Raw genomic sequence first — 14,502 nt, 5'->3', positions numbered from 1 at the left:
AGACTGCGCATGCTGCAGCGGATCCAACCCATGATCAGCCTCTGCTGTGCTTACCCGATTTCTGTTCGCTACTCGGGCCGAACGTGCAAGACAGGATAGATCTCTCGGGCTGCGTAAGCACGTTTTGATTGCTTCTATGCAACTGCCGATGGTGTTTTCACGTTTCTTGCTTCACCACCACCACCACCACCGTGCGACCTAGTCATGTTGCTGGTCGCGGGATGCCATACCCTACTGGGATGCGGTTTCCGGACTAACTTCCTCATTTTTCAGCCTTTACAGCTGATGTTTCTTTGACTTGCATGATGGAATCCATTGATGTACATCCGCGGGACTTAGGGGCTCCACCCACATCCAGATGACCGACTCTCGACACGTGTACCTATAATTCACACCGTATCTTCCTGTCATGTTGATGCAATACCATCGACGTCTTTTCTACGGGATTCGATCTGCGCTGCGCGAACGTTGTCTCTCTCGGCAGTGCGTGTGTGTCTATCAAATTACCTAGTCACGCGTTGAGTTCGCGCTCCTCCGTCTGCGCGCAATATTTGCTTTACCACATGACAATGTATCACATTCAGCAAAGCAAGCATAGCTAAAACGCTCACCGGATTGTGTGACTGACTCAATGACCTTGTAGATGCAGCGCTTAGGCAGGCACTGTGATCTTTTGCGCCTTCGGTGGCAGACAGATCATGCACATATTGCACAGCATCGCCTTCACCTCAGCAATCAAACCATGCCTTCATGTATTCACCGAATGCTCAGAACAGATCTTCTGATGTCCTACGACTTGAACAGAATTGGTTGCCGTACCACAGCACAGATACTCGCACCCTCAAAACTTCGAGGAACCTGCGAGAGTGCGGGGTAGAATTTTCTCTGCCACCCAACTATATGCGCAAGTGCTGGGTCTTCGATGCGAGTTACACAACCGATGTTAAGTAGTTGCTTGATTGCAACAACTTGGTGCTACGCATCCTGTTACAAGAAGACTCGTCGTTGATTTACCTACTGTATATACCTAGGTAGGTGGTCTTCGTAACTGGCACGGTTACCAAGAACCAGAAGAAGATGGGTACCAGGTACCAGGGAGTGAGTCATGTACAGACAATATAGACACCATCTACTCATGTTTTCTCTCAACAAAGACTGCTGGAATGACAACTTCAGCTTCACTATCAAATCTTACATAACGCACCGCACCCTCGCCAGTTCCATAATCCCGCACATACCCACACCTCATGATGCAGCTAGTCCAATCGCCGAACCACACTGCCGGGCCCCGCATGCACTTGCGCCAGCATCATCCTTGCCCGGTATGCGCATCGCCTTTCCCAGGACTCTGCACTCAGAGCCCAACCATGCAAGCCACGCGGTACAACACACACACACACACACACACGCACACACACACCGTGCCCATGCATGTAAGCAGTGACAGCCATCCAAGGACGTGACGAGGACCCGCATCCCCAATACCGTCACGTGGGCGCACTAGTCTCTTCCAGAAATGCGATGCGAACAAGGGACGGGGATGCAAACGTGTTGGCCCCGCGCTGCATATCATATCATATCAGACATCTTACTCGCAGGAAAAGCAGACCCCGCCAATCAGATAATTCTACGCAAAGTCTGGATTGGGCAGGGTAGGGATGCCCGCCAATCGCTGCGCTCCCCACACGCATCTTCTCCGTCCGTTTCGAGGGGGTGGGACATGTGGCCCCATACTATTCTTAGCAGGTGTAGATGGGAAGTTGAGGCGAATAAACCATCATAGGGATTTTGGGTTTCGGTGCGTCGTTGGACGTTCCGATCCGTTGTTCCGTTCTAACCCGCCCTTCAACCAGGCGTGCGTCATCCGCAAGCATGCAGTGCGGTCACAAGTGAGGCCATGGGACGCAACACACGCATATGGGAACGGTTGGAGGCTCATCGTCTCCATCGGTTTCACTACCTTGTAGATTATGTTATCTACCCCACACAAAATCGCATCTCGGCACCCAGGACACAAGTGCTTTCCGTCCCGTAGAGATTAAGTTTGGGGGGAGCAAGAGCATAACGCGGCTCGCGCGAATCGCTACAAAAGGGCAACCGACACGAAAATGGCCATGCAGGGTCCTCCAAAACTTTCCATAATGGGTTTGCTTTTGATAGCTTCCATGTTTGCCATGTGGAAATTAATATGCATGACACAACGCACAAGTGATCGCTTTGAGATAAAGGCGCGATAGGTGATGCTTTTGGTGGGTGGGTGGTAGAAGAGAATACACGCGCGTCGACTCCGTTTAATCCCGCTTCACAATCAGGTTCTGTGAACATCCCACGGACAAGTATTGTTTCCGGAAGCAATATGCCACTCCGTACACACCACTAGATGCCTCTGTACAGGAGTACTCACGCCACGTTTGCGCACGCAATGTGAGACTTGCAGCCAAGCGGCACTGCTACCCGCCCGTGAGATCTCGCATGCTGTGCATGTCGCTACAACCGCTTGTATATGCCGTTAGACGAACCCAGATATTGGACAGCACAGGCTCTCCAAAATGGGAACGAACAGGCCCGTCTCACACACACGGAGATTCGCGAGACACTACAATTCGCCACTGGTGTGACGGCTGATGACGGGCGGCATGTCGTTTAGTAAACTGGCGCCCATGAGGCTCTCATCGGTGTGCAATGCTGTGTGGACATGCGCAAGTCGACGTTGTATTTTTCATATGGATGTTCTGGGAGAATGCAGGCATGATCTGATCTGTGCAGGAAAGTCAGGCGCGTGGAACAGCCACAAGGTTGCATACACACCAGTCTTCAAGGCTGTCCTAACGCGGCCTTTGAATACCGTCGCTGGTATAAGGTCACTGCGACGGTGATGAGTATTGGTGGTTGAAGTAGATAATGGACGTAAGACAGTTGAATCGATACGGCTTAGCGTACTACCAAAACAGCGAAGTGGATGATTCTCGACACCTTTCTATCCGCCTGGCCTTACCAACGATCCTGTACCAGATGTGCTGCAAGATGCCGACGTAGCTAACGATTTCTAAGTGTCTATGTCGCTACATCTAAACAATTATCGACAATCAAAGCCAGTGAACGCCTTTAGCTCAAACTACTGCAGGGTTACGCGCTCGTCGAGCTCAACCACCATTAACTACAGGGGATGTCTGAAGAACTTGGTCCCTGAAAAGGCTCTACTAACATGCCGATGGCGCACGATCGAATTGTTGGCTTCTACGAAGATCCCGTAGACAGCTTCTCTCGCCCCGTAAATACTGCAGAGAGCTGGGCGGCCTACCATTTCGAGATGCATGCTCGGAGATGTGCATACTGTCACAATCCTTACGAAGTTCATCGCAATCACGAACAGTTATGTGACGTGGGCCATGGTCTAGCCCAACAACTAGCCAGGTAAGTCGATGGCTTTGAGGCAACAGCTTAGTAGTTGACATTATGAATTATAGATACATGTACATGATATCCAATGGCAAAATTTACGGTACTGTTGAGGAAGACAACAAATTGGTTCGCCTCGAGTTGCATGCCGGATATGTAGAAGTCCAAAGTCTCCTCAAAGGTATCGAACGCAGTATACGTCATAGGTCGCGGAGACCCTTCGTTAGTATGGACAGATTCTATTATGTTTCTCTGCAAACGGATCTGGTCTCTCCAAGAAGGTCTCACACGGTCGAAGTTGAGCAAGAGTCGACGAGTAAACAGAGTTCTCAGTCGCGCGACAGTGTGATCGTTGATTGGCCATCCACTTCGTCGCGGCAACAAGACTTGAGCAAGCGCCACCCCTCTATGGAGCACTATGATGTGGATACCGGTGAAGAGATCCCACCAGATACCTCTGATCAATTTGAAGCTCAAAACATACAGGAGGATTCTGGGAATGGATTCAAGGAACTATCTTGCATTGGTCAAGATCTAGACTCGCGTTCGACCTACACAGCGAATACAGATGATGAAGATGAATCGGGTACACAGAAAGCGACGCAAGACATGCCTTCATACGGTTCAGGCCAGTCCGTAAGCTATGATCATGAGGACAACGTATCAGTTACATCGTCTGACGAAGGTTCCGTGTTTTCCGTACCGTCTCTTGCTTCATCTGCTAGCGAAATATCCAAGGGTAGTGGATATTCGGCAACACAAATCGCCATAGCAACCAAGGAGGTTCTGTCCATATTTCGAGATGATGGAGTTCTTCAATCGCTCTACACAAGTGCAATACACGGTTCTGTTGGACCACGAAAATTCAAAAACACATTCAGACGGCTGCTAAAAGAATTCTCCGAAAACCTCAAAGACGAGGCACAAGATCGCTTGGACTTTCTCGCTGCTCGTTTGGTGGCACTGAAGGCACGAGACATCGCGGACTTTATATTGGAAAGATACCAATCGGGCCATGCACCCACACTAGATGCAGCTGATGGGGAAGGACATTTGCCCTTGGAATACCCTGATCAAGACTCCTCAGATGGAGATGAACAAGATGAGACGTGCGTTGACGAAACCATATTCGATGATCTTACGAATGTGCGAGAGTTTCTGATCCAGAGTACAGCATTCAAGCTACTTCAGATTAACCTGCAGCGCTTTGTATTCTCGAAGAAGCCGTCACTTACGGTTTCGAATAAGCAGGACTACAAGATTCACTCAGAAGAGCGAATAACTCAATTCCACGAAGTCCTTGACCTGCTCTCTCAACCCTCAAGACTTAGACAGACTGCCCTAGGCGATGACTGCATTGGCATACTACAACATAATCACGCCCTACGCCAGCTCCACACATACACCTTATCTGTTTTGGGGGAGGGCTGTTTCGTTACTGAGTACTCCGAATTACTGTCCTGGAGCTACAATGTCCAAAACAAGAGTATTCAACACCATTTGAGCACCCAGATGACAACAGACTGGACGCCTATAGTATTAGACATTGTTAAGTACTTGCAAAATGTCGACACTTGCAACTCAGACCCCAAGGGCCAAACGCTGGATAGGCAAGCAGACACGAGTTTCTTTCAGGATTTGATGACCGAGAAAGTGAACTCCGATTGTACTACAGTTCTAGATCTTCTTAGTGGAGATCTCGCACTTTTGACTTTACGCAGACCACTACGGGAGGCCATTGCGTCTGCACCGGAAAGTACTATAGAATTGTCTTCCGGGAACAACACATCTCTCTTGAACAAGGCCAAGGCCTTCTTCGAGGATTATACGATGGCAGAGTGGGATTGGTGGCCTTTGACCCCTCGCATACCTGATGTTGCAACTGGGGACCACCGTCTCCAGTGGAAGGTATGTTTCTTGCCTCTCGAGAGCAGCCGAGTAAGATCTCTAAGCTATGCAGTTTGGTGGAGTCCGGCTATATGAGATCGTATCCTCACTCGAAAGGAACATTATCCAATTCGCCATGCGCTCATTGCCGCAGCATCCAAGCCAATGCCATTGCCGTGGTGTCAATTGCCCTGGCAAGGCTTCAGATACCACTTCTCAACAAATTCCCGATTCTATTCCGAGACTGCAAATTGTTCCAAGACTATGGAGCATTGCAGCAACGTTGACCAAGTCCACTGCTAGTCGATCGTCAAGCTCTTCAGTATCATCGAAAGCCAGTCAACGCTATACTCCCACAAGTTCCTCTGCGGTGCCGACGTCAACGAATAACTCTCAGACTGCTGGTGAAACTGATACTAACTCTCTGGCAACTGGCAATGACAACTCATCACCACAAACTTCTGGTCAATCAGCGACGGTTCTCCCAGCCACTTCTCCAGACCCATCAAAGCGTGTCCTTTTTGCCGTGCAAGGGTCGCGGTGGTCTTTGGAAGTTGAACAGATCAGCATCACAACTCTGCTGAATGATCCTATGTTCTTTCGTGAGCTCAAAACACGGTACAGAAAGCATCGAAGCTGGATCAAACGGCTCGCATCACCATTTCGCTTCCGGTTCTGTCGATTCGTAAAGGTACCGCGTCTTCTATTACTACACCTGCAAGATACCACAAGTCTAACTCTTACAGCTGGAGAAGTTTGATACCGGGCGCGTCCTTTCCCAAGGCGAGGACCTCCCAGACTACCCCGGTTTCGAGAACGACTACGAGTACGACCCAAGACCAGGCACAAACCCCATGATCTCTCCCAAGACATTCGCGGTCTGCCTCAAAGTCTGCGATATGAATTGTAGATGGTCATGGCTCAACCCGTGGCATGATTGCGTGAGCCTGCCTTGTCGTTCATACAGACTGCGCTGTATTCCAAAGAAAAAGAGCGAGTTTGACATACAGTCCGACGACGCCATGGCTGTTGCTTGGGGCTTGGAGGCTGAGCATGCGATATCCTTTGCGTTCATGGCGGTATATCATCTCGTTCCGTTACTTGCTGCGTTCGGCTTCTGGATATATTGGCTGATGAAGTTTCCTGGCGATTGGCAGAATGCAGCTGTGCCGGTACTCACGGTTTTGGCGCTTTTCGCAGTATTATGGGTGCCTTTTGGCAAGCATCTTGGGACATCCTAGCACCAGCCAACAGTCTCGCCTTGTTACATGTCACTTGTCTCGAGCGAGAGTGGGACCATGCACACTTTGACACGCGATCATACCATAATGATGTGATAGCCCCGCCACACAAGCCCCTTTACCGTTCTGACTTAGGTCGGTGTTCAACATGCATAGATGATCGTGATCTGTTTGACACACATGGTCCATTACACAATTACGCATTGCATGCATATTGCTGGGATCCAAAATCCCTGGCGCCACCAATGCATGCAATAAGCCTGTTCAACCGACATGGCAACGGAGAAGGAACGCGTGGGGGCAGCCGAGCCGAACGTGCATAGGTTACACGGAGGCTTCCCCCGCTGCACGCAATATTTCATTAGGATAATATGCATGCAACGTCACAGCAATGTGGTCACCGCGGAGATGCTTGAAACACGTGGATCGGAGTAAGGCGATGATAAGATAACGTCTTACTTGCTTCATCCGCCACCCACACCGAACCGAGTTCGCAACGTATTGAGCCGCCGCAGCGTCTCGGGCATGTCGTTGTTGCCGCTTTCGGTGCGCGTCAAGCGGTAAGCCGAGTAATCCCTGTTTTCCTGAAGGAGGGTATCGATGAGAGTAAAGTCACCAATTACACATTGACCGGAACTGAGAAGTTCAACAGCGTCCATATGGCCAGACTCAGAGGATGGCAACAGGGCATCCTCCTCGTTGTCGGGATCTATGCCCAAATCCGACAAAGTATCGGTTCGGTGTAGCACACCTCGCTCCTCGTCATCGGCATCTTGGTCCCGGGCCGCGTTGTCATTCACCGCTGCCGAGTCTGACGTGGTTCGGGTGTTGGTGGTGGTGGTAGTGGTGCTTGGTGCACCCCCACCAGCTGACAGCTTCGCTAGCTTCTTCTTCAGCTCCCGCCTCTTGACGTGTACCGAGACCATAACGAGCTGCAGGAACAAGATGCACATGTCAAGGGCCCCAAGCTTCCACCTGCTCGTGGGTCCCTGCTGCCCGATGAAGTCTATCATCAAGCCGCCATGCAGATAGCCTCGGGTGTCCTCGCCAGCCGAAGGCGCGGGATATGTAAGATGCAGGAGGAAATTGACTCCAAACGAAAACAGGAGCAGCGGCAGAAAAGGCCGCGGTTCGTCTGGTGGGCGGGTGAGGGTCGCGGTGTCGGGGATCGGCGTCAGTAGAAAGCCATGTGTAAAGGTCTTGAACAGAAGCCAGAAGAATGAGCAGCTGCGGCCATGGTTAGCGCAAAGAAGCAGCAGCAGCAGTGTGCAAGTGGTAAGCGTACTCCAAGTGGTAGAGTGTGATGAGTTCCAGGTAGACGACCATGTCCAAGTCGCGTAGAAGCTCGCCCAACATCTGGATGCGCTTCCTCTTCGCATCCAGTCTTCTCTGCTTGGTTGCCTTGTCCTTCTCGCGCTGTTCAGCCTCCTCAAAGCGTGCTAAGGCATCCTCCAGATCGGCCAGGTGGGATGCAGCATCATTCTGGCGCTGTGGAGCTCGAGACGACTCGGCCTCATCGTTCATGGCGCAGCGAGAGGAGTTTTGCCTGCCGCCCCGTCTCTCATTGAAGGCGACGTGGTAGGTTGGTGTTGGTAGAGATGCTTGACCCAGGCAGTCGTTGTTCGCGAAGCTCTGGTGATGTAGGTACAGCTGCGCGCATCGGGCCTGGAACATCAGGAAGGGCCGATGGCCGAAGTGGTGAGATAATCGATTGCTCCGCATCTTGAAGCCATACACAACCCACTCTGCACGTGTGATAGCGCTTCCAGAGCTTCTGTACAGCCTCAGTTTGCGCATCCACACATAGCGCCGTGCTCCAAGACTGCAGGTTCGTGCAAAGAACCTGCCACTGTATTCACATACCCACGCGACTCCTCCGCCACCTCCGCATCTGCATACCACCCACCATGTCTTTTGGACCTCCAAACAGCGCGCCGCTTCCCTCTTCTTTCGATGAGAATGCGTATGTAGAGACTCAGACATTGAATCATGTGCACATGGAATTCGTCTACTAACGATTTGCTCAGCGACTTTTACAATGAAAACACCATCGACAAGATATGGAGACGCCTTCGCGAAGAGCCCCTCGTTCCCCTCGGCTGCGGTCTCACCGTCTGGGCCATTGTCGGCGCCACCCGCTCAATGCGAAAAGGTGACCACAAGATGACCAACATGTACTTCCGCCGACGTCTATATGCTCAAGCCTTCACAATCGCTGTACTGGTAGCAGGAAATATGTACTGGCAAAAGGATCGTGTGAAGCGCAAGGAGTACGAGAAGCAGGTTGCTCAGAAGGAGCGCATGGACAAGAGGGACAGGTGGCTGAAGGAGTTGGAGATGCGAGACGAGGAAGACAAGGCCTGGAAGGAGAGGATGGCCAAGAAAGCGAGGGGAGCAGCAGAAGAGGCCAAAGGTGTCACTGACATGGTGGCCGAGAAGACAAAGGAGCTGAAGGATCAGACTGTCGGCAAATAAACATGAGAGGTCATAAAGAGCTCAGCTACGGTTGAAGATGGTAGCATCACGGGGATTGCTTTCAAGAGGAGGATTATAGAGGGACGAAATGGAGTGCATATCGCCCTTCGAACGACACACCCTCGTTGTATATATACTGCACACTGTACGAGTATGGTCTGGGAATTTGGGACCGTTCCATCATGAGCAATCTGTCACTTCACGAACTGTAACATAAAATAACACATCATACCCAATCACATATTCACATTTTGTCTATACTGCCGCTCGCCACTTCAAATTGACATTGAACAGAGAGAACAGCATTTCACCTCGTTGCTGTGAACAAGAGTGGTCTATATATTGTGGCTTCAGTTCATTGTTCTCTCTGAGTCAACCCCCAACGTCTGCCATGATACTGTCCAGACTCGAAATAGCAATGTCTTCTACCCCCTTAAATTCAACGCCATGCTGCGAGCAGTGCGATACGCCCCGAACATACGATCAGTTCATCGCAAACCATACGACTAGCAAGCCACTAGGACTGTTCGAAGCGCACGACGTCTGTGCCATTTGCCAATTGCCCTACGGCAGCGAGAATCTCGCCTTCGAAATGCTCGACATGCCACTAGAAATCACGAATATCTTGGGCTGCAGACACGTCTTCGGATCTGCTTGCGTCAAACAAATGAGTTGGGATAACATAGATGGGCGCCACCAGTGTTGTCCACTCTGTCGAACAGAATGGTGGCTGGAACCAGATCCCTTGAACTGCGATATAACCGACGCTATAAACACAGGAGATCCGAGAACATAGCCAGAGACTTTCAAACCGACTATGGCACAGCTAGGCATCTTCTGTACAACGAGCCTGAGTATGCTGATTCGTATGTGCCGTTCGGACTCGAAGAGCTGTGGTCGAAGCTCAACCTCACCCGTATGATAGGCAGTGCTTTGGCCACGGAGGCGATACAGAAGCGTATACAAAGACTGCAAGAAGGGCGTATCATTTCCATAGCTGAGATCGCCTACCACCCAAAGAAGGTCCTGGAGGGAAATTTAATGGTTGATCCTTTTACATTCAACAACTATCACCTACCGATAAACAGTATGAAACATGCTATCCTCGGGACGCTGGGGTCGATGCGAGGTTCCCGGCTCTGGCAGATGTATAGAGATGTGGTGCCTCAAATGAACGGGGTTAGAGATGAGTCCTATTTGGTAGCTATCGAGGATGAGTGGATGAAAATGTTTCCAAACGATCAAAGAGATTGGGTTGGACTGGTACTCAATATTCTCTGGATAGTGGATCTGGTCACTCTAGAAGAAGACGCTTTAGAGGACACGTCACAGGAAGCTTGAGTGAGATTTGAGAATATCGTAGCGTAGGAAACAGGTCCCCAAATATCATTGACTGTATATATGAGTAGTTCTTTGAGACAGCAACGACGAGAATGATGTCTTCCTGGATATGTTTGGTGACCACAACGTAGTTTGACCGATGTACTAAGTCTGACAGGTTGTGCTCGCCATAGATGTGAATGCATAGGAAGGAAGAGAAACTCGAAGCAAATTACTTGTTTGAAAACAAAAAAAGAAGTTGACCTAGCATCCTGGTCGCGATAATAATGGGCGCTGAAAGTCTGTAGTAGCCAAGCTGAGGAAGAGCATGGAGAACTAGCGCCGGAACATGCCGCCAGAAGTCTTGGCAAAGGACACGCTTACGTCTGTGTCGGCGCAGCGTTGACAGCTCCGCGTTCACTCTTTCCGAATCAGCAACGATGAGGGTTCTCCAAGGTTTTGTTTCTTCCCTCTTACTCTCGGGCGCGGCCATTGTGTCTGCAGCTTCTTCCTGGAGCTTTGAAGATGCTACCGTGACTATTTCCAGCAAAGGTGCTGGTGTTGGCGGAGGTTCAAAGGACAAGTGAGCTCAAGCTTGCATTCGGTGCAACGGTTGCAGGACTAACCATCATACAGACTGAGTCCCTCGACACCGCTGGGTAAATCTGTATCTTTGGGCGCGACCGATACGTTGAAGCTTGTCCTCACAACCCTCGACGGAAGCACTGCGAAGCGACCTCATCAGGCGTTCCTTACTCTGACTGAGCCAACGACGGGCTTGGAGGAGTCTTTTGTGTTCAATGTGAAGGACAGTGGCAAGGGAAAGGTGGATTTGGTATGTTGTACGTGCCAATGGCTGGCAGCACAGCTAACATCTCCAGTCTCACAAAGACCTACCCCACCAATTCTTGACCTCTGAGAAGCCTATCGTCGCATCGATTGTCATCGGATCGTTTGGGTCTTCCGCACCATACAAGAGCAAAGCGTTCGATCTCGCCGTTACCCGCGACCCTAGCGTCCCCCTCAGCGTCCCCGCGCCGCCCGTCCGCTACGCCGCCGAATCTGAGATTCACCACATCTTCCGCGATGACCCCAAGTCTCCACCCAAGATCATAACGATTGTCTTCGCGGCTGCTGTTGCTGCTGCGCTACCTATCCTGCTTGGCGCGTGGGCTATGCTGGGCGCAAATGCTAATCATCTTAGCAAGGCGCTTGGCAATGCACCTGTCTCGCATGGCCTCTTCTATGGCTCCATACTGGCCATGGAGGGCATTTTCTTCCTATACTACACTAGCTGGAACCTCTTCCAAACTTTGCCAGCGGCAGCTGTCGTAGGAGCTGTTGCCTTCTTGAGCGGTAGCCGGGCCCTGTCGGAGGTTCAAGAGCGGAGACTCGCTGGACAGAGATGAACAAAGCTCAAAACTCGGTCTGATCATGTACGTTGGATGTATAAAACTTAGATGTAAGAGGAAACGCCAGAAGAGGGAGACGTCACTCTGAGGTATGAGAGAAGGCAATATTGCGAGTACTACCACAGAAAAGCATAAATGTGGAGTAGTCTGCTTAAAAGTTATAGGCTGTGGCTTCACTGCGATTGCAATCAGTCCACACATGATTAACATACTCGAATTCACATTTCCTCCCTGTATTTTCTCTCACTCTCTGCATGTTTGAACGAAGCTTTGTCTCGACTGAGGGGTAAAGCATATACTCAGTGCGATTGGCTACCCAGACGTGTCAAGTGCTTCTTGTATGCAGCCTCCTCGTCACAGCGCTGCTTGGGGAAGGCGCAGCTCGATGCAGCTTCAAATTGCATCTCCCCGCCGTCACATCCGAAGTTAACACTCATTTTTTCCCCAAGTTAACGTTCCTGACACCTTCACTCGTGCGACACTCCAGTTGCATCTTACGAGATACTTTAGTGGCTACCAATAACCCGAAAAACGCTAGAAACGATGGAGGCGCAAGGCTGGCGCAATACGTCAGTCTCACTTCTCGCGGACAATATCCGGGCAGATAATGCATCCTCCCCTAGCCAAGACCAGATTAGGATTATGGATTGGTTTCAAGAAGAAGAAATGTTACTTTTAAGAAACCTTTTTAGCGTAAAGCAGACATTCTGCTAATATAAGAAGAAACAAGCCCCTACTAGTAGTTTATAGTTATTAGCCTATGCGGGTTTTCTGCAAGTGTAGGCGCTACCTAGGACAGAGGAGAGTCTAGTAAAGAGAGATTACTAATGAGAAGTTAAAATCAGCATATTAGCTGAATCCGCAAACTACGCATGCGAATACCGAGAGGGAAAGCTTCTGATTTGGAAGGCAAAACCACAAATATCACTATACCGCATTGCTTTGAACTCTTTGGGTAGACTCACTCTTTATAGTCCCGCTAAGAATGGTTGAAAAAGCTCTATTGACTATCTCGAACTGAGGGCCGAGGTCTTTGCTTTCTAAATCCAGTTCAGTAAACCATCGGCATTCTCTCGTCCTACAATACCCTCTTCAATTATCTGATCCAACACCTTCGGCACATCTGCACTCCTCGCCTTCCAAGTCTCTCTCGACATTTCCGAACCACTCGCCACCGTCTTCAATATCTCTGCTACAACTGCCTTGGCATCTGCCGTGCTCCGCACTCCAGTCGCACCAGCTTTCTCTGCGTAGCTTCTACCTCCTCGATAGAAGACGCCAGCATTGGAAACCAGAGTTGGTCCGCTCTTCGCCCAAGCAGGCTTCGCGTTTTCGAAGAGCGAGATCCGGAAGCGGAAGAGATCGGTATCACCTCTCGCTATGAAGACATCGGCCAGTCGCGATGCGGATAGGATGGAGGTGTACGGTGCAGCGGATAGCTTTGTAAGCAGATTTTGGGTCTGCGTGAGAGCTGTCCATTGGATATCGATATCTGTGCTGAAAGTGGGTGCTGATGGAATGTATTGAGTGCCATCCGCAAGTGCTGAAGCGAGATCCATGAGCGCGTCAGCATAGGCGGACTGAACGTTGGTTGATGCGAGATCAGGACTTGAACGTTGTCCGGCGTTCTGTACCATGTCGCTGAAAATTTGCTCCACGGTTTCTGCATACTCTGTCGATGTCGTTCTGCCACTACGGTATTGTACTTCCGCTACGCTGGCCTGGAAACTGGCAGACGCGAGGATAGCGTCATCTTTGGGTGTTGTTGTAGCTTCTTCTGGTGTAGAACCTATCGAAAGTGTTGGGCCTGCTTTGGGCTCATCGACAGCTTTCGGGGCTGGTGACTTGTCAATAAGGTCTATGAGCGTCGGAATTTTGTTCGTCGCTGTATCTATTCCATCTTGGGCTTTCTTCTCTATGTTTGGTAGGTCTGTAGCGGAATTATACAGTCCTAGTAATGTTGTCAATGCACTAAGTTGCGCCGTGCATGTTTCCAAAATGCTTTCTGGTGTCAGCGGCTCTTCAACAGTGGCCCAATCGCCTGGGGCCTCCGAACCCCCCGAATCGGTCTCCGTGTCTTCTTCCTGCGTTTCTGCTGGCTGTTGTCGCTCACCTTCCCAGGCCTCCTGGTACTCACCGGATGCTTGGATCTTGGCAATTTCAGCTTGCATCTGAGAATACTCTTGCTGTTGGTTTTCCAAACACTTGGTAAAGATTTCAACCGCTTCCTCGAGTAATGGTCTTGCATCATGCCTTGCGGTAGCTTGCGGGCTAGCTTCCAGACCGGCTTCCGCTAGTGAGGTGAGCACCTGCGCGGCGTTGAAGAGGATGTCGGTGTTCGTTGGATTTAGTGAGATGGCAAAGCGATGCGACATCAAAGTCTCCTCTAGCAAGGCAATCCTATTTCCAAAATGTGAGATAATGCGCTCATCTTCGGAAATGGTGTACTGGAGATTTGCTCTAGTCTTATTAGCATTAAGCATACAATTATATGAAAAACGCCTTACTTATTGTAGGCAAGGTCGAATGACTGAGGATGACGCTTTAAGCCTTCATTGTAGGCGTCAATCGCTCGGTTGAAGAAGCGAACGGCTTTCGCGGCGTCGCCTGCGCGCCATTTCCCTGCCGCTTGCTCGAATTCATCTGCAGCCTCGAGAAAGTCATTCTCGGTCTCTGGCTCCGGCGGCTTTATCTTGCCCTTAGGCTTCGGCTTCAGAAATTTCTTCGGTGGCATAGTGATGGTTGGACGTAATAAAGAGGTTGATGTA

General features: G+C 50.4%; 7 protein-coding genes across 7 annotated transcripts; 4 read left to right on the top strand and 3 right to left on the bottom strand.

The window, feature by feature from the left end:
- Positions 1-3,211: 3,211 nt before the first annotated feature.
- CC77DRAFT_925229 (hypothetical protein) lies at positions 3,212-3,762 on the top strand (the record flags this gene model as incomplete). Its single annotated transcript, XM_018533851.1, has 2 exons — positions 3,212-3,414; positions 3,468-3,762. Coding segments are annotated over 2 exons (498 nt in total), but the record flags the coding sequence as incomplete, so codon positions are not given.
- A 1,804-nt stretch (positions 3,763-5,566) lies between these two features.
- Positions 5,567-6,521, bottom strand: CC77DRAFT_39067 (hypothetical protein). Its single transcript, XM_018531494.1, has 2 exons — positions 6,442-6,521; positions 5,567-6,272 (listed from the first exon to the last, which is right to left on the bottom strand). Exon 2 carries the CDS (start codon positions 6,157-6,159, stop codon positions 5,752-5,754), a length of 408 nt encoding a protein of 135 aa, XP_018391760.1. The 5' UTR covers positions 6,160-6,272; positions 6,442-6,521; the 3' UTR covers positions 5,567-5,751.
- A 470-nt stretch (positions 6,522-6,991) lies between these two features.
- On the bottom strand, positions 6,992-8,051 carry CC77DRAFT_1056418 (DUF1746-domain-containing protein; the record flags this gene model as incomplete). Its single annotated transcript, XM_018527908.1, has 2 exons — positions 6,992-7,754; positions 7,813-8,051. The coding sequence occupies 2 exons, from the start codon at positions 8,049-8,051 to the stop codon at positions 6,992-6,994; spliced, it is 1,002 nt and encodes a 333-aa protein (XP_018391759.1).
- CC77DRAFT_1046026 (hypothetical protein) lies at positions 7,973-9,083 on the top strand. Its single transcript, XM_018527427.1, has 2 exons — positions 7,973-8,490; positions 8,555-9,083. The coding sequence occupies exons 1-2, from the start codon at positions 8,435-8,437 to the stop codon at positions 9,000-9,002; spliced, it is 504 nt and encodes a 167-aa protein (XP_018391758.1). The 5' UTR covers positions 7,973-8,434; the 3' UTR covers positions 9,003-9,083.
- Positions 9,084-9,725: 642 nt separating this feature from the next.
- On the top strand, positions 9,726-10,343 carry CC77DRAFT_1056416 (hypothetical protein; the record flags this gene model as incomplete). Its single annotated transcript, XM_018527907.1, has 1 exon — positions 9,726-10,343. The coding sequence occupies one exon, from the start codon at positions 9,726-9,728 to the stop codon at positions 10,341-10,343; it is 618 nt and encodes a 205-aa protein (XP_018391757.1).
- A 399-nt stretch (positions 10,344-10,742) lies between these two features.
- Positions 10,743-11,837, top strand: CC77DRAFT_953011 (hypothetical protein). Its single transcript, XM_018535424.1, has 3 exons — positions 10,743-10,905; positions 10,959-11,157; positions 11,204-11,837. The coding sequence occupies exons 1-3, from the start codon at positions 10,763-10,765 to the stop codon at positions 11,729-11,731; spliced, it is 870 nt and encodes a 289-aa protein (XP_018391756.1). The 5' UTR covers positions 10,743-10,762; the 3' UTR covers positions 11,732-11,837.
- Positions 11,838-12,774: 937 nt separating this feature from the next.
- On the bottom strand, positions 12,775-14,468 carry CC77DRAFT_1027399 (hypothetical protein; the record flags this gene model as incomplete). Its single annotated transcript, XM_018526365.1, has 2 exons — positions 12,775-14,194; positions 14,242-14,468. 2 exons carry the CDS (start codon positions 14,466-14,468, stop codon positions 12,775-12,777), a joined length of 1,647 nt encoding a protein of 548 aa, XP_018391755.1.
- Positions 14,469-14,502: the final 34 nt, after the last annotated feature.

This window comes from Alternaria alternata (assembly GCF_001642055.1).
Source record: "Alternaria alternata strain SRC1lrK2f unplaced genomic scaffold CC77scaffold_1, whole genome shotgun sequence".
In the NCBI taxonomy this organism is placed as follows: domain Eukaryota; kingdom Fungi; phylum Ascomycota; class Dothideomycetes; order Pleosporales; family Pleosporaceae; genus Alternaria; species Alternaria alternata.
The sequence above is the reverse complement of the archived record's forward strand: the minus strand, read 5'-3'. Positions and strand labels throughout refer to the sequence as shown.